Consider the following 19,171-nt stretch of genomic DNA (forward strand, 5'->3'; position numbering starts at 1 on the left):
CAAACAGGTCTGGCATTTAGTTCATGGTGCATGCATAGATTTTGGTGATCCTAAAAACCAGACTTGTTTGGAGCGCTTAGGGAACTGGACTTTGATAATCCGGCCTGAGGTTCATACTGCTCGGAATGACTACGATGCAGGAACTTTCAGAATAAATGTTTAAACCCTGAATTATAAACAGGATTTGTAATGCAACGTCTTTTTGCTTAAATGAATTACGTAAAACAATTGTTTTTCATTGCTTCTTTAAATGAAGAAATAGGTCATGTTAATCTAGCATTGGCACCTGTGCTAGACTGATTTATTATAAAAGCTTAGACCTTGATCTTGCTTCAGCACTGGAAGAATTGACAGTAGCAACTGCTGTCATCTTTTTTTTTTTGATGAGCACAGCAAGGCTGCATTCTGCAAAAGTACCAGGGCCAGCTGTAGCCAGTCAAGAGAAGGCCATCTGTGCTTTCAAACACAGGCCATGACTAATAGGCAAAAATATTGTCTTCAGTTTGGCCTACTGTGATTTTTAGTGTGAATTGTTTGTTTATTTTGTGTAGTTAAAAAAACAAAAACAAAACAAACCACTCTAGTAACTAAACCCTAGTAAGTATTTAAATTTAGATAGGTTTGCAGAGGATGATGGTCAGTTATTTGTTATTGCACCCTGAAACTTAGTTATGAGGACTTCTTGTTCTTCCATAGGATGAGGGCTTTATGTCTCAACCCCTCCCCCTAAGGATGGTAAGGGGGAAAAAAAAAAGGAGCTATCCAGAGCATGGTGAGCAGCTCCCCCCCCCCCCCCCCCCCCCACACCACTAAAAAGGAAGATTTATGAGGAAAAAGAAGCCAACAGTTCCTTCGTGAGCCTACATGGCCAGGACTGGATTTAGGAAGAGGAAACTGCCTAGGGCGCCAAAGTCTGAACTTGCCAAATACCCGAGTTGAAGAGAAGCCTACTAAAACGGGCTCCAATGTGGACCTCTGTCCACCCACACGCACTCACTCTTTGCTATCCCATCCTGCCTTGGGCAACAGATCTCAAATCCGGCCCTCCCAGAGAAAGGATCTGCGGAGGAAGCCGGAGGTCCTTTGTCCTCCTTCTCTACTCAGGACTTGTAACCTCCCTCTCTCTTTCTCCTGGACTTGAGATCAATTCTTTACCCAGGCAGCAGAATACCCCCTCTCTCTCTCTCCTCTATCCCCCACTCCTCCAAGCAGGCAGGCAGAATCGCTGCTCTCTCTCTCACACATTGGCTCTTAATCACACACTTACACACATGCTGTCTCAAACACACATGCTCGCTCATTCACTCACACACTCTCTCTCTCTCTCTCCCCCTTCCCTTACCGAAGAACAACTGGTGGCAGCAGTAGCAGCAACCTCCTCTTTTTTTTTTTTTCCAACCCTTGCGGCCTCGAGAAAGGTATCCCATTTGACTGTGGGGGCTGATGTTGTTGTTCCTCTTTTTGGTCTGGCCCGATGCTGCCCAAACTTGTAAATTACCATGGTCTCTTCTTCTCGTGTGCCTGGAAGCTGCACATCACTTCCTCTTCCGGGCCACAGGGGTGGGAAGAAGAGACCATGCCGCTAGTGCCACCGACTCCAGGGCTATCTGCATTTCAAGCCTGGGTGGAAGGAGAGTTTGCATCTCGCTGGAGTAAAGGGGAGCAAGCAGCTGGAGCAGTAGGGGAACCGGGAAGTGTGGCGACACACACCGGACGAGAACTGATTTAGAACATGACTACCTGGTTGTCAATTTGAATGAGAATGCCCTTCCCTTGGAGGAGATATGTGGAAGTTGTCAGAGCATATCTGATTGCTTGCAGTTCTAGAAGGTTGATTTGATTGTCTTTCTATGAATGATCACGTTCCTTGAGTTTGTAAGGGCCCTGCGTGGGCACTCTTAATCTTTTATGGAGTCATCCGTCACCACTGTTCCTTGGTGAGAAAGTAGACAGAATGGTGCTCCCTCCTGAAGGATGAGGGGTCTAGCCACCTGCGTAGTTCCTGCTTCATTTCTTGCAAAAATTCCACTTTGGCTGTCAAGGGCTGAGTTAGTTGGTCCCATTGAGCATGGAGGCCCTACGGCAGGAGCCATATATGACGGCAGGTTAGTGAAACTACATGACGTGCCATAACCATATGGCCCAGAACGACTAGTAATTCCCTGGCCATTGACTGATCTGCTTTCAACAGTTCGTATACAAGGGACCTGAGAGTGTTCATCTGATCCGAGGGAAGGAAAGCTCTCTCTTTTAGTCTGTCCATGCTCCAATGAATTTGATTTTCTGAGAGGGAATCAGTTGATTTCTGGAAATTCACCAGGAACCCTAAATACCGTATGAGTAGAATTGACTTCTGCAGGGATCTTAGAACACCTTCCTGGGAAGTCATAGTCACAAGCCAGTCATCCAGGTAAAGGAAGACTTGGATGCCCTATTGACAAAGGTGCACTTCTACTTATAGCTAAGTTCTTACTGAAGATCCTTGGTGCCACTGGCAAACTGAAGGAGAGTACCCTCTACTAACAGTGAAAGGAGTCTACCACAAAGTACAGATAGTGGCAGGGGGAGCATAAGTGTCCTTTAGTTCCAGAGAAAACATCTACTTCCCTGTCTGGATGAAGGGGATAATTGTATCTGGGAATTCATTTCAGATTTCTCCTAGAATATATTCTTTTTCAGGCTTCTTAAATCTAGGAGCTTTTAATACTGCGAGGCCTACAGAGACAACAGACAGACTCAATTCACCTGGTGGTGCAGATGTTCAGTTTCTGTATTGACAGGCAAACTGAAGAGATAGGCCTGTTCTCTTCACTGGTGGGATGGGATCCACTGATGGCCTTTTTCTTCGCTGCCAGTGGCATAGGGTCCACCGGCGGCCACATGGGTCTCTTCTCTTTGCCACCGGTGGGATGAGATCCACAGGCGGCCTTTTCCTTTTTTCGCCACTGGTTGGGCAATGTTCCTCCTCTTCCTGCCCCGCTGCTTCCTCTGAGGGGAATGTCATCTCCAGCCACCGACATCCAGGACGAGTCATCAACGAAGGCCTGCGATTTTAGGCCCTTGTTGAAGACAGCGAAGATGCCAGTGGGCTGGATCTAATGGGGCAAATTGAGGAGGAGGGCCAGAAAAAAAATGTTTGGTAGATGGGGTTTGGTCTGCGGGCCGTAGTTTATCCTTCTTTATGGGACCCTGTACACTTATCTCCATTTCCATAGACAGGTCATGCAGGTATATCTGCTGCTCCACTTTGGACGCTTTGGTTGCATCGATTTCTCAGTATCACAGCCTTAAGTATGGCTTATCAAGAAGAATTTACAACAAACATGATTGATGAGTAGAGTGGTGGTGGACGTTTTACATTCAGGTTTACCATGGACTTTTCACAACATTTTATGAATAAAAATTAAAAAAAACATTTTTTTAAATTTATTTTTTTGATATGGTAAAGTAATACATTTATTCAGGGTGGACGGTGGTGTTTATGATTAAAAAATAATAAGGGTAACCTGGATGGTACCTTGAAATAATTTTATGAAACATCACTTTTCTCCCTTAAAATTTTTTTTGGTTTTTCATAAAAGCTTTGTTGGCATTTTAAAAAAAATATCTTCAAAATAATTTTGTTATGAGAAGCTATGTATGAGCAAGAAGTTGTTGAAGGGTGATCAAAATTTGATTTATTAGTAAAGCAGTAAAAATTATTAAATTTAAAAAAGAAAACGGTAATAAAAAGGCAATGTGGGAAAGGTAGTGATATATTTAATTCAGTTTCCCCCATTTTTGTGGATTGGTTGGTAGTATATAACCACTAGTCTCTGCAGCATCATGTCGGTAAAATTCCAATGGATACCCATCTTGAATGAGATGCTTACGAGGCATCTCAAAATCCTCCTGCTTTTTTACAGAGAAGCTGCCCCACCTTCATACTTTGGAAGTGCCCAGCTATTTTCCTACAGTTCTCTATTAAATCATGCAGATAGACGTTCTCTGGGTCCCTGGACCCCAGGGCCTCCCTCACTGGTAGGTGCAGAATGTGAGCAAAGCATTGTTCACCCTGATATCCCCCTGTCAGATACTGCCATCACCATGTTAGAGCCGTCGCCAGTGACAAAGAATCTTGCATTTAGACTTCTGGATCTCTTGATTCAACTGCCAGCCCTCCAGCATTTCTCTAATGGCTCCTGAAAATATTGGCTGACGTATGGGCCCCGTCAGCCAGGTGAATGTGCAGCAAAACCTGATACTCTGTCCCCTACCTCAACCAGGTTCCGCCATCAAGAGGGGAAGGAGTGTGAGGCGTTCGTGGATGTCCAGATGTCGCTATTGAAATGCACACTGCTCTTCTGTGCCTTTGCCAGCAAATCTTGGATGCAACTATGGCATTGACTGTACAAACTGGGGATGACCTTTTCTACTGAAAGTGGTTCTGGAGGGTACTTTATAGAGTGCTAACACCTGCAATGCCTGAAACCCACATTTTCTACCACCAGCAGGGGCTGATCATCTAAAGGGATAATCTCGCCAGTGTTCCTGATCAAGACATTGGATGCTGCCTGCCTCTTTCTCTGTGAAAGTACATCCAAACACAACCCCATTTCCATTGTTGTGGGCTGTCACTTCCAATGTATAGCTGGAGACTGCTGCTGCTGGCCTGCCACCTGAGTTGTAGAAGGGAGCTGAAAGCCTGGAAGCAGCTTGAGGAATACTAGTCACCTAACAACATAAGAACATGCCATACTGTGTCAGATCAAGGGTCCATCAAAGCCCAGCATCCTGTCTCCAACAGTGGCCAATCCAGGCCATAAGAACCTGGCAAGTACCCAAAAACTAAGTCTATTCCATGTTACTGTTGCTAGTAATAGCAGTGGCTATTTTCCAAGTCAACTTAATAGTAGGTAATGGACTTCTCCTCCAAGAACTTATCCAATCCTTTTTTTAAATCCAGGTATACTAATTGCACTAACCACATCCTCTGGCAACAAATTCCAGAGTTTAATTGTGCGTTGAGTGAAAAAGAACTTTCTCCGATTAGTTTTAAATGTGCCACATGCTAACTTCATGGAGTGCCCCCTAGTCTTTCTATTATCTGAAAGAGTAAATAACCGATTCACATATACCTGTTCTAGACATCTCATGATTTTAAACACCTCTATCATATCCCCCCTCAGCCGTCTCTTCTCCAAGCTGAACAGCCCTAACCTCTTCAGCCTTTCCTCATAGGGGAGCTGTTCCATCCCCTTTATCATTCTGGTCACCCTTCTCGGTACCTTTTCTAGTTCTGCTATATTTCTTTTTTAGAGATGGAGACCAGAATTGCGCACAGTACTTTAGGTAGGGTTGCACCATGGGGCGATACAGAGGTACTATGATATTATCATTTTTTCTTTTTTCCTTTCCTAATAATTCTTATTGTTTTGAAATCCTTGGCTTAAGTGCAGGGGTGGTCAAAAAAAGCAATGTATTATGTCAATAGAGTGACTCCTAATATAGTACCTAATATCACGTAACTACAGTTTGGATTTTTTATCTCTATATGCAACACTTTGCACTTGTCCATATTAAATTTCATCTGCCATTTAGGTGCCCAGCTTCCCAGTCTAACAAAGTCGTCCTGCAATTTCTTAAAATTCACTTGTGATTTAACAACTTGGAATAATTTGTGTAATCTGCAGATTTGATCATCTCACTTGTTCCCTTTTCTAGATCGTTTATAGATATGTTTAAAAGCACTGATTCAAGTACAGATCTCTGGGGTACTACACTATTTAATCTCCTCTATTGAAGAAACTATTTAGTCCTACTCTCTATTTCCTTATCTTTTACCAGTTCGCAGTCCACAATAGGACCCTGCCTCCTATCCCATGACTTTTTAAAATTTTTCTCTAGAAACTGTCACGAGAACCTTTATCAAATTCCTTCTGAAAATCTAGATACACTGTATCCACTGGAGCACCATTTTCCAAGTGTTATTAACCCACTCAAAAAAATGTAGAAGTTTGGTGAGGCAAGACTTCCATTGGGTGAATCCACGTTGGCTGTGTCCCATTAAACCATTTCTATATGTTCTGTAAACTTATTCTGTAGAATAGTTTCCATGATTTTCCCGTCATTGACATTGAGCTCACAAAGCTATAGTTTCCCAGATCACTTCTGGAGCTCTTAGTAAAGATTGGTGTTACAATGGCCGCCCTCCAATCTTCAGGAACAATAGATGATTTTAATGATAGAGGTATAAATCATCTGGTATAGGTGATTTGCTGCTCTTTAAATTTGCCCTAATACATCTTCCAGATTCACTGTTTCTTTCAGTCCCTCTGAATCTTCTCCATTACAAACCATTTCCAGCATGGGCAGCTTCCCAACATCCTCTTCAGTAAACGCCGAAGCAAAGAATTCATGTAGTGTTTCCACTATGGCCTCGTCTTTCCCCCAAAGCCCCATTTACTCCATGATAATCTAACAGTGCAACTAACGCCCTCGCAAGCTCCCTGCTTCAAAAGTATTTTTAAAAAGTTTTTATTAGGAATTTTTGGTTCTATGGCAAAATTCTTTTCAAATTTTTACTTTGCCTGCCTTATCAATGTTTTGCTTCTAACTTGCCACTGCTTGTGCGTTTTTTTGCTATTTTCTTCATTTCTATCCTCTTTCCATTTTTGAAAGAAGTCCTTTTGCCTGTAATAGCCTCTTTCATCTCTCCTTTTAAGTTATTTGGCCTTCCTTCCACTTTTTTTAAATGTGTGGAATACATCTGGTCTGGGCTTTCAAGATAATATTTTTAATCAATGCCAACACCTGATATAGCTGCATCTTTTTGATTTTTTTTTCTAACTATTTTCCTAAAGCAGTAGTTTTTCTTACTGTCTACCCTCCAGTTATTCTAATTTCATCACATTATGCTCACTATTGCCAAGTCACCCCACTGTTATTACCTCTTGTACCAAATCCTGTGTACCACTAAGGATTAGGATGTACAATAGGTCCCCCCTCTCATCTGTTCATTTTAGTCAGGTGGACTGTAATATACCTCTCCTGCTATACTCTTCCCCATTACACATAGAATTTATATCCATAAAGACTGTGCATTTAGTCTCCTGCAGATCTTTATCCTGTTTGACTCTATGCCATCCCCCACTCACCATCAGTTTTGATCCACCCTATCACTGAGATATAATTTGTACCCTGGTATCGCAGTGACTGACTGGATAAGAAACTATTTGAGTGGGAGGTAACAAAGAATAGTGGCAAAAGGAGTGATGTGTTACTAGTGGTGTGCCTCACGGATCAATCCTTGGACTGGTTCTTTTCAACATTTTTTGTGAGTGACATTGCAGAAGTATTATCAGGAAAGGTTTTGTCTTTTTGCTGACTGATACCAAAATCTGCAACGAAGCAAATAGCCAGGAAGGTGTGGGAAAACATAAGGAGGCATCTAGCAAAGCCCAGGGAATGGTCTAAAGTCTAGAAGCTAAGTTTTTTTAATGTTAAAAAAAATGCATTTAGGATTCAAGAACCCAGATTCAAGAATTTTTTTTTTTCTAAGCACGAAAAGAGCGGGATCTGGGGATGATTGTATTGGATGATCTTAAGGTGGCCAGATAGGGTGGATAAAGCGATGGCAAAGGGCAGAAGGATGCTTTGGCTGCATGGAGAGAGGAATTGCTTGCAGAAAAAGGTGAAATTCCCCCTGTATAGGTCCCAGGTGAGACCTCATTTGGAATATTTTGTACAATTCTGGAGACCGCACCTTCAAAAGGAAATAAATCGTTTTGGAGTTGGCCCAGAGGGAGGCTACTAAAATGGTCAGTTGTCTTCATTCTAAAGCATATGGGGGACAGACTTAAAGATCTAAACATGTATATCCTAGAGGAAAATCGAGATAGGAGAGATATGATAGAAACATTTAAATACCTCCAAAGTTTCCACGCACAGGAGGCGAGCCACTTTTAACAGAAAGGAGGCCTTTTATGGTGTAGTTATTCGGTGCGAAAGCTGGCAGCCAGCGCACCGCAGTGGTGCGATGGCTGCCGGCATTCGCAGGCTCGTTCCCCCGTTACCGCCGGATTTTCTAAGGTCTGTGACCTTAAAAAAATCCAGGTCTTAGCTGGTTAAGTTTTTATATTGGGCTAAGTTACAAGAGACTGGCTGTGCTGCTGAATATCTGTGTACAAATGGCTACTTAGCCGAGTAAGTTATATCTGGCTGAATTAGACCAGCTCTATGGCTGGTCTAACTTATCTGAATAATTTAACTGGATAAGAGCAAATATTGCTACTTATTTGGTTAAGTTAACCGGCTAAGTAGTGCCGCCCTAATCTGCCCACTGCCTGTCCACATTTTATGTGGCTACGAGATAGGTCACTTATCCGGCTATGTGGCTATCTAGCAGCCGCTGACCATAACCAGATATTCAGCGGCCTGCTAGATAGCCGGCTGAGTCCTGCTTGGGCAGATGGGCAGACGAGATAGTCTATATAGTTTCTTTCTGCCATCACGTTTCTATGCACTGTCCTATTGGTTATCCTCTCTCCACTGGGTCTCTGGGATGGCAATTTTGTCGACGTCTTCATTCAGTGCTACACATTCTTAACTCTCCCATCACATTTTTTAGACTTATAGCATTTGCATTCAGACATTCCAAGTTCTATTTTTTGGTTTGCTTTTATCACTTTTCTAGCAGTTGACAGGGATAATTCGGAATCATTTTAGTTAGGCCTGCTCTTTACCTATGGGCACATGGGCTACTTTTGCCTTTACTGGAACCTCTCTATCGGGATGCTTTAACTTCCATGTTTTGTTAGTATCCTTTGACGATATCTCTCTGTCTCTCTCTCTCTCTCGCTCTCATCATGTGCCACTGCCATCTTTCCCCCCCTTGTTCTAGTTTAAAAGCTGCTCTGTCTCCTTTTTCAGTGTCGGTGTTAGCACCAGCAGCCTGGTTCCACCGCGGTTAAGATATGGAGCCTATCTTTTCAGAATTAGGCTCCCTTTTCCCTAAAACGTTCCCCAGTTCAGATTTGAAGATTTCCTGTCTGTATCTCTCAGCTCCTCCAGGTTTGCTACTTTTTAGCCTCAGAAATCAGACTCATTCTCCGAGAGTGATGAACATTTGCATTAAGTGCACACACACACACAGGACCTCTCACCAAATGGTAGATAACCATATACAGGTAACTCTTATCTCGTTGCTGTCTGCATCTTAATTTTGTTGAGTTGGGATGCTTAATCTAATGTAAAGTCCTTTAAATGTATTTGGAATATTTTATGTTAGCTTGCAGTGACCTGCAAGGAGAGAAGTGGGCTGGGTTACTCCTTTCTTTTATCTAAATTCCTGATTTATTCGTGTTGTAAACAATGTCCTCTTGTCCTAAGTGCAATAATTAACTTGTTTTTCTTTTTGTATTTTTTTTTTAATTCTTTATTTATCAGATTATAAAACATATATTAACACAAGATCATCTTGTAAAAGAAATAATACAGAATAAACACAAAAAAAAAAAAAAAATAGAGGTAACATTAAACATCTGATGTAAATGTTCTTATTATTCTGTATTAACTAAAAGGAAAAATAGGAGAAGTACTATTTTGGAGCTTTAACATTAATTGTAATAATTAAATAAATTAGAAAAAGTAGGTGCTCCCCTCATTTGCTTTCTTCTGCCTGTCCTTTGTTTCCCAACAATAAACCAAGATGTTCAGGTATTGTAAACACATAGTTATGCCCCTTAAGTTTCACAAAGCATTTGCATGGAAATTTTAATAGGAATTGTCCTTGACTTTCAATTACCCTTTTCCTATAGGTTAGAAATTTCTTTCTCCTTAATTGTGTAGATTTAACAAAATCTGGATAAATCCAGATTTTTTGCCCATAGAAATTCTTCCCTCTATTTCTAAAAAAGTATTTTAATACATTTTCCTTATCTGATATGAATGCAAAGGATCTTTTTGTATTTTTTAGTCACACACACACTGAAATTAACCTAGCACTTTTATAATCCTATTCGGTCACCACTGAAATCATCTGCTCTCAGGATTGAAGGTAACCGAGCTCTTGGCTTTGCTATATGTTATCTATGTTTCAAAGGAAAACTGCTTCTTACAGAGCCCCCTCTGATTCACACTGTAGTTTGCCGGTGAGACCCTCTCAGCTATTGTCCCTGTCTAACAATACTTTTGTGAACACACGCTCAGATCAGTAGCGCAGTTCTCTCCCACCTTTTTCAAAACAAAGGACCCCTTTCTTTTAAGTCAAGTACACGGTGAAAAGTTCACCTCGCTTTCCATTTTGTTTAATGGGATTCGTTTAGAGATGGTAGAAGGTGGGGTAATGAGGAAAATCCCAGTAATTGTTTCCATACAGCATCCTTATAATAATTAAAAAAAAAAAAAATAATAATAATGGTTTCATTTTTCTGGCACTAATGGAGAATGCAACTAAAATTATAGCTCTGGAGGGTGAGGGAGAAGGAGTTAGTCTATGTTAAGTAAATATTAAATTCATTGCTAGAATCCATATATAATGAAGTACGGTTGATGTTGATTTTTTTTTAATTTTTTCAAAGATTACTACAGCCCCGCCATGACGGGCTTGAAGGTGGATCAGGAAGTTCTGGGGGAGCTCGTCAGAATGAAGATCCCGGCAGTGGCAAACCTGATGGACAGGCAGGGAGTCATGTGGACCTTGGTGGTGTCCCGCTGGTTCATCTGCCTGTTTATCGACATCCTCCCCGTGGAGGTAAGTACGGACCGGCTGAAGTCGCAAGGTTAAGCATGTGAACCCCTGCAGTTAGAGAGCCCTAACCATGAACTAAAGAAGCAGAAGGGTTAAAGCTGTATCCCTGCCTCTTATACAAATAATCGGAGGCGTTATCTTCATCTACGTACTCGCTTGTAAAAAAAAAAATTATTTTTATTGTGCAGCTAGAAGCGGCTGCTATAGCAGCGGCTCCATAACCCAGCAACGGCTATCACAAAGAAGGATCTGTGTTTGATTTTCAGATGTGGCTCTTATTACAATCCCTCGAGGCCTTTACCAGAAGCCAGAAAGGGAGGGGGGGGGAACGTGTATTTTATTTAGGGACTAGGATAATTAATTAAAATATAGTTTTCGTTTTTAAGGGATTCGCATTTCTTCATAATTTTTAGTAACGTCTCCCCATAATCTTTTTCGCAGACCGTGCTCCGCATTTGGGACTGTTTGTTTTTTGAAGGATCGAAAATCCTTTTTCGGGTGGCGTTAACATTAATTAAGCAGCATCAAGCTAGCATTTTGGAAGCCAGAAATTTCCCCGACGTTTGCGAAAAGTTTAAGGAAATCATCAAGGGGCCGTTTGTCACGGAGTGTCACACGTTCATGCAGGTACGCACCAGCGGCTTTGCTTTATCCTTCCCTTATGCGTATTCAGCGCCGTCGTCCATTCTGCCTCTCGTATATTTTGGCTTAAACTAGGGTCCTGGCTGAACTCCAGTCGATCTATTAATATGCAACGCAGGAATAAGGCGTCTAGAACCTTCTTTCATAGCAGATAGGGCAGGGTTTGCCCACATCCAGTCAGGTTCTTTTGGATGTGTACAATTTAAATATGCTTGAGATAGATTTGCATGCACTAAGTCTCCAGCGCATACAGACTTTTTTTTATCTCATGCAGTTTTATTATGGATATTCTGAAAACCTAGGGGGGAAAAGCTCTATGACAGGGTATCTGCCATCCTCCTTCTGGGAGGGAGGCTACTCACAGCACCCTCCTGTGGCAGGATTCTTTCTGCACTTTTTATTTCATCGCATTTTTACATTTAATAGGCTGTAGCTAGCAGTGTTAGAGTAAGTGGCCAACTGTAGAGAAATTGAATAATAATGACTTTTTGGTTCTGGGCTGATACCGTCAGTACAATGACTTGGAACCCAGCATTTCTTATACCGGAACCTAAATTAATGTCGGGGGGGGTCTTATAAAATTATACGTATCGTATCCATCATCTCACCGTTGATTTTATTTTGAAACTTACTTATAACCAAAACATTTTCTTAAATTGCAAATACACGATTATAACTAGAATACCAGGTACTAAACTCTGGAAGAGAGGGGTCTCAGAAAGTAGGGTCCGTCCTGTATCTGGGGGAGGAAAGGTGTAGCTGTGAAAGCACAGGCATCATCAGAATGGGGTGTGGGCTGCCTGGGTCATGGCCCCCACCAGCTTTTGAGTTGCACCATCAAAGAAGTCCTGGTGCTGACACATGAGGGTCTCTGCATTCTCCTACTGGTTTCATGTAACGTAAGATTTGCCATTCTGGGTCCGACCAAAGGTCCATCAAGCCCAGTATCCTGTTTCCAACAGTGGCCAATCCGGGTCAGAAGTACCTGGAGGCTGATTCCATGCTGCATATCCCACGGATAAGCAATGCATGTCCCCATGTCCACCTTAATAATTGTTTATGGACTTTTCCCTCCAGAAATGTGTCCAAACCTTTTTTTTAAATTCAGCTACGCTATTAGCTTTCACCACATCTTCTGGCAACGAATTCCAGAGCTTTATTAGGCGTTGAATAAAAAAACAAATATTTTCTCTTATTTATTTTAAATGTATCGCCCAGTAACTTTATTGTGTGTCCCCCTGGTCTTTGTACTCTTTGAAAGAGCAAACAACTGATTTAACGTTTTCTTATTCCACTCCACTCATTACTTTATAGACCCCTCTCCTATCCCCCCCCCCCCTCCCTCGGCCGTCTCTTCTCCAAGCTGAAGAGTCCTAACCTCTTTAGCCTTTCCTCATAGGGGAGCCGTTCCATTCCCCTTTATCAGCAGATCAGCGTGAGAATACACAGGCACTTCCATGGCTCAAACTCACAGCCACATCAGTTCCTGCATTTTCGTGCTGCTCAGCATGTCTCATGAGACCGGGATGAAAATGCAGAGAATCACACGGTACCGCTGGCAGCAGTGCTGCTGTTGGAACCGTGCCGGAGAGACTGCACTAGTAGCAAAAGCTTGGGTGTGTGGCGTCCAAGGTTTGCTATTGGCTGGGAGAAGGAGGCCTGAGGTTGGCAACTGGCTGGAAAAGGGGGGGGGGGGGGTGGGCTTGAGACTGGAGGAGGTCCAAGGCTGGCTGCCAGCTGGGGCGTGGGGGCTGCCTGTGGGATGGGGGGATTAAAGCTGATGGGGGGGAGGGGATGATTGAGGCTGACTGGCTGTGGGAGGGGGAGGGGGCTGGAGGCTGGCTGGCGGCTGTGCGGGGGGGGGGGGGGGGGGGTGGGCTTGAGACTGGAGGAGGTCCAAGGCTGGCTGCCAGCTGGGGCGTGGGGGCTGCCTGTGGGATGGGGGGATTAAAGCTGATGGGGGGGAGGGGATGATTGAGGCTGACTGGCTGTGGGAGGGGGAGGGGGCTGGAGGCTGGCTGTGGGATTAAAGCTGATGGGGGGGAGGGGATGATTGAGGCTGACTGGCTGTGGGAGGGGGAGGGGGCTGGAGGCTGGCTGGCTGCTGTGCGGGGGGGGGGGGGGGGGGGGAAGACAGGGGCCCTGAAGGAGCAAAGTATGACAAGTAGGGGAAAGAGATGGAAGATGTTAAGTTGGGGACCACCAAGCTCCTGTTCTTGTGGGTGAAATGCAACAAAACACGCCTGTCTTCCACAAAAGCAATGATGTTTGCACATTTGTAATTTGTGGTCATCTATTCTGTATTTGGTGTAGGTCTTTCTGTGTTCTGCAAGTGTAACCAAGCTTGAGGTATTCTGATAGCATGTAGGGATCTGTAATTGTCTTGTTTGTGTTTTCCCGACAGGTGTAGTATTGGTGTTCTAGGGCCCAGTCTAATATTTGCAGTTCTTTTGATAAGTAGGATTTCTAGGTAAGGGCTCAATGGTTTTTTTTTGTTTTGTTTTTTCTTTTTTTGTGGCAGGAGTTTGTATTATTTCACCATGTGCCTGGCAGTGGATTTAAATATTTATTTTTTTTGTATGGTAAGGTGTATGAGAGAATATCCTGCTCTGCCCCCAGTGTTGAAGTTTTCTGTGGGGTTAGGGAGGGCAGTTCTGTGAATTTTAGAGTATATATTTACAGAACTTTATTGTTGCGATGCAGTCCTGAATTCTGTGTCTGCATTAGGCTGGACACAAATCATCAGCCTACTCCCAAACATGGCTTGATTTGGTGTTTGTGAGAGACGATTGGCTTGTTAAGAATAATCATAGCTACACTTGCGATAAGGTCCTTTTGGTCTGAGCACTTTCTAATAGTGGAAGTTAAAACTTTGACTCTGCTCAGTCTGCTTTCTTGCCTAGACAAATCAGAAATTGGGGAGGGATTGATGTTGAGCAGTTGTGAGGGATGTGCATTCGTTTTTCATGAATTAAAGTGTCAACGATATTGTCTAATTCGCAATGATTTGGAAGCGCCGAACTACGAAGCGATTTTTGCCGAAATTTTGGCAAAATTCGTATTTCGTGTTAGTGCGCACTAACGGAGTTACCTCATATCTGTTAGTGCGCAGTAATACCAAATAGTGCGCACTGTTTTTCTAGCTAATGAACTCCTCTGAATTGATACTTTTTAATTTTTAAGTTGCATTTTTGTGGTGCACACTAACATTAGTTCCAGCGCACTAACACATACTTAGTGTGCTGTAAGTTCTATTAGGGCGCACTAACTAGCCTTAATGCGCATTAACATCTAGCTAGTAAGTACTATCTTGTTCGATATACTGCGCACTAGCTGGTTGTTAGTGCGCACTAACACACTTTGTCGAAAATTGCCAAAAAAAAAAAAAAAAGAGCCGCAGGAAAACAATTTTCTGTGAAGTGCCCGAGCTGAAGCCCAACCCGAAAGCTTAAAATGAAGCACATCTCTAGTTGTGAGCAGATTGAGAAGATAATGTTACTGATATGGTATGTGCTGTAATCAAATGGCAGGAGACATTACACAATACATTGGAGGAGGTTGCCCCCATCAAAGGGTAGGGTTATTAAGAGAAATCTAAACCCCATGGTTCTACCAAGAGTTGCTGTTTATGTGAACAGTCCTGGCTTAAACAGAAAACTATTTTTAATTTAGACCAATATCAACTTATTTTATTTCACTACAGATCTTTAATGGATAAGCTAACAAGGGAATATTATTCTTTCCATATTAAGACTGTACCCAATCATTCTTGCGAACTGTTTTTTATATTTAAGAGGAAAATTCTTAATTTATTAGTTGGAAAAAATGAGTTTTGCATCCTTTATTTTTTTTCATAAGGTGAAAAATCTTGTTAAACAGTTTACTTGGGACCTCTTTGTTCCCACTTGATTTTTATTATTTCTGAGGACAGAAAATGGGAACAGTTTGGGGAAGTTTCTAAGAAGGAAATCATTACAAATCAGGCAAATTTAAGTGATACTTATTGCCCTCCAAGACCTTGTTTGAATGTGTCTATGAAGTTGATGAGGGTTGAGCTGAGTGATTTTATTACGAGTTTTGTTAATGCAGCCCTATTTAAGGGTTATTTTCCTCAAATGCTAAAAAAAAAAATAGCTGTTGTCTGCCTTGTTTTAAAGAAACATGATTTAGATCCTGCCGATTTCAACACTGCCTTTTTTAGCCAAAGTTCTGGACAGCGCATTGTTAAAGCAGCTGCAGGATTATAGTGAGGAGTACTGAGTTTATCTGACTCCTCGCTACATCTCCTGCGTCATCTCTGCATCGGCGAGATCACTCTCGCTCAAGGGAGGCAGAATCAAGTTTCTATCAGGTATTTTGGCAAACCCGGTGCCCTTTTTAAAAAAAAATAAAAATAAATTGATTATATTGAGAGGGAGGCTTACCAGCAGTTACGTGAGTCCTTTGCGGCCTGTTTCGGTGACAGTGCTGGTGAATCTGCAGCCCTCGATTTTTTTAATGTCTCCGCCCATTGGGATTGCATAAAAGCATTGAAATATGAGTGAGGAGCGCCTTTTTTCTTTGCTGGTTTATTTAAAACTTATAGTTAAGTTCAGGTTAAGGACTTGGATGGCAGGAGGTCGCAATCTGTTTAATATCGAGCCCTGTGAAAGGCGAATCCTGGGAGCAAACTGATTGACTGGGGAAACTGCTTGAATGCTTCTCTGCAGTAATTGATTCCCTGTAAACTTTAAGCTCCTGGAAAAGTGATTCCTTGTTTAGAATAGGGTAGCATCTGAGCTGGGAAACTGCTTGAAGGGAATGGCAAATAAAATGGAGGATGTCGTAATGCCTCTATAGCGCTCCATGGTGAGACCGCACCTTAAATACTGTGTACAATTCTGGTCACCACATCTCAAAAAGGATATAGCTGCACTGGAGAAAGTGCAGAGAAGGGTGATCAAAATGATAGGGCAGCTGTTCCATGTCCCATGAGGAAAGGCTGTTCAGTTTGGAGAAGAGAAGACTGAGGGGGGGGATATGATAGAAGTCTAAAAAATCATGAAAGGACTTTAACAAGTTAATGTAAATTGGTTATTTACTCACACAGATAACAGAAGGACCAGGGGGCACTCCATGAAGTTAGCAAGTAGCTCATTTAAAACAAATCAAAATTCGTTTTCACTCAGCGCATAGTTAAGCTCTGGAAATCATTGCCAGAGGATGTGGCCACAGCAGTTACTATAACTGTGTTTAAAAAGGTTTGGATACGTTCCTAGAGGAAAATTCCATAAATTGATATTACTGTAACAAATAAGCAGTAGTAGCTTGAGATTTATTTAATGTTTGGGTACTTGCCAGGTTCTTATGGCCTGGATTGGCCTCTGTTGGAAACAGGATGCTGGGCTCGATGGACCCTTGGTCTGACCCAGTATGGCAATTTCTTATGTTCTTAAAGTCTGTTAGATGATTACCAATTAAGTTTCCATACTGTACACCCACCTCTAGCACAAGTTTCCATGCTGGCGAGTTACATTTAAAGTCATTCTATTCATTTTCAAGGCTATTCATGCCCTGCCTCCTAACTGTTTTAATTCAGTCTTAAGGAACTATCAGGCAGTTTATGCATTAAGATCATCACAGAATCTGTTAGTTGTACTTTCTGATCACCAGCTCCAATTATCAGAGTCTAGGGAAAGGCTGTTTGGTGTGGCTCAGTTTTGTTGTTGGAATGATATGCCTGAGGTGCTTAAGACCAAAACATCTATTTGTCTCAGTTCAGATGGATATTTGGGATACATAATAAATCTAAAAGTAACTCCGAGGCTTTCTTTAATCTAGCAGTAGCAATTAAAAAATCCTTGTATTATTAAAACTAAAATTTGTAAAACCATTAAAATTAAGAAGCTCAGAGGGAGTTTTACATGAAGAATGTACGGGGGGGGGGGGGGGGGGAAACAATGACAGTAACTGTAAACACAAACAGGCCCGTGCAGAAAGATGCATTCAGCTTACCACACTCTTTTTTTTTTTTTTCTGCACGCACTTCAACGTGCATTTTCTGCGGGCAAAACTTGCTTGCCGAGGCAACAAAGAGTTACGTGCTCAGAAAATGTGTGTTTCCAAACGGGAGTGCTGCTTAGCACCCGTGAAGGGAAATACCATGCAAATGAGGGCATTAAGCATTACCCCCCCCCCATGCAGATTGACTGCATCTGGCCAGCCTAACCTTTTAGGGCTGGACACGTAACTCCTGGTTAGAGCTGGAGTTAAGTTTCCAGCGCTATAAAAAAAAAAAATATATAAAATTTTTTTAAAAATTTAAAAATGCTAGGTGAGTTCTGGCAGTGAGAAGCACCTGGCACATAGCTGCATAAGTCAGTACTTCGATGGCTCTCTGGGGCTGTTCCTTGCTACTTAGCTAGATAAAGTAATTATCTGGTTAAGTAGGAGCAACCTGCAGCGGATAGCCGTATAACTACTGATTTATACGTTTATCTGGTGGCTGCTTCCTGCTGCCAGAATGCACTGGAGAATCATCGGATAGAAATTCCATGTGAGAATAGCAGTAGGGGTTTGTGTGTTTTTTGTTACTGCCGAGGTAAGCAGTTTTTTGTGAAAAGGAGAAATTGCTACTTACTTGATGATTTCCTTTTCTTTAATAAGGACAGGTGAATCTAGAAACAGTGGGTTATGCAGATGGCGACAGAGCAAAGCTGACATCACGGTATACATACCCCTGCAGTAACATCAGCCTGCCAGTATTCTCTGCAAAAGTCAGCTGTGGTCAGACTAACAAAACTTGATTACTAACAGATAACCATTCCAGCGCTCAGCCAACAGGAAAACACTGAGCTTAGACAAAGAGTCTGGCCGATTCTGTAAAGTGCAGTCGGCCGTGCGCACTATTTAACAAGGGTTTGGCCGTGTGTTTTCAACGGGCATCTATTACCACTTATACTGTGAGGGGTTTAGAGCCTCGAAAACATGCGGCCAAACCCCCTGAAAACCAATGGCGCTTATCACATGCAAATGTATGTTGATGAGGCTATTAGTCACCCGGGATTCAGAAAGCGGTGCGTAATCTTCCCTAGTGCCTCCTGTTAGTGCGAACCCTCATTTAAATATAGGATGATTTGCGTTGGGAAAGCTGGCACTCAACACGGAGCACCCATTCTCCCGTGAGCTTTACTGAATTGGCCTGAGTGTAATAACACAAGTCTAGAGACTGGAGTAACACTTACCAGTAACCCCTGGAACATGCAGCCATGCAGGAGGCCAATAGCACAACCATCCGGAAGCCAAGGGCGGGAAAGTGGATCCCCCTGTCCTTCTTAAAGAAAAGGAAATTATCAGGTAAGTAGTCATTTCTCTTTGCATGGCATACGGACAGGTAGCTTCAGATCCAGTGGGATGTACCAAAGCTACTCCCAAACAGGGCCGGATGCTGCCCACGGTCCGATTAACACCGCATACGCAAAGGTTGTGTCCTCCCGGGCCTGCACATTTAGGTGGTAATGCCTGGAAAAGGTGTGTAAGGAGGACCACGTCGCAGCTCAGCAAATGTCCACAGGAGACAACAATCTGACCTCCACCCCCATGACACTGCCTGAACCCTAATGGAATGAGCCCTAACCTGACTAGGCAATGGCTGCTCAGTATCCACATACACTGCTGTGACTACCTCCTTAATCCAGCGGGCTATCGTAGCCAGTGACGCCAGCTCGCTCTGTTTACACCCCCCCCCCCCCCCACCCCATGGAAAAAAAAACAGGCAATCAGTCTTCCTGAGAGGTTTAGAAACCTCTAAATACCTCAAGA

At 42.7% G+C, this 19,171-nt stretch overlaps 1 protein-coding gene across 2 annotated transcripts in view; it reads left to right on the forward strand.

Moving 5' to 3' along the window:
- The window catches only part of GRTP1 (growth hormone regulated TBC protein 1), an 87,614-nt gene that overhangs the window by 46,141 nt on the left and 22,302 nt on the right, over positions 1-19,171 (forward strand). The window contains exons 6-7 of one of the 2 annotated variants that reach the window (XM_029604659.1): positions 10,560-10,732; positions 11,171-11,356. In XM_029604659.1, coding sequence (XP_029460519.1) covers positions 10,560-10,732; positions 11,171-11,356 — 359 coding nt within the window. The remainder of the gene's footprint in view (positions 1-10,559; positions 10,733-11,170; positions 11,357-19,171) is intronic. The other variant, XM_029604660.1, reaches the window with a different exon arrangement.

The sequence above is a fragment of the Rhinatrema bivittatum genome, chromosome 5 (assembly GCF_901001135.1).
Source record: "Rhinatrema bivittatum chromosome 5, aRhiBiv1.1, whole genome shotgun sequence".
In the NCBI taxonomy this organism is placed as follows: domain Eukaryota; kingdom Metazoa; phylum Chordata; class Amphibia; order Gymnophiona; family Rhinatrematidae; genus Rhinatrema; species Rhinatrema bivittatum.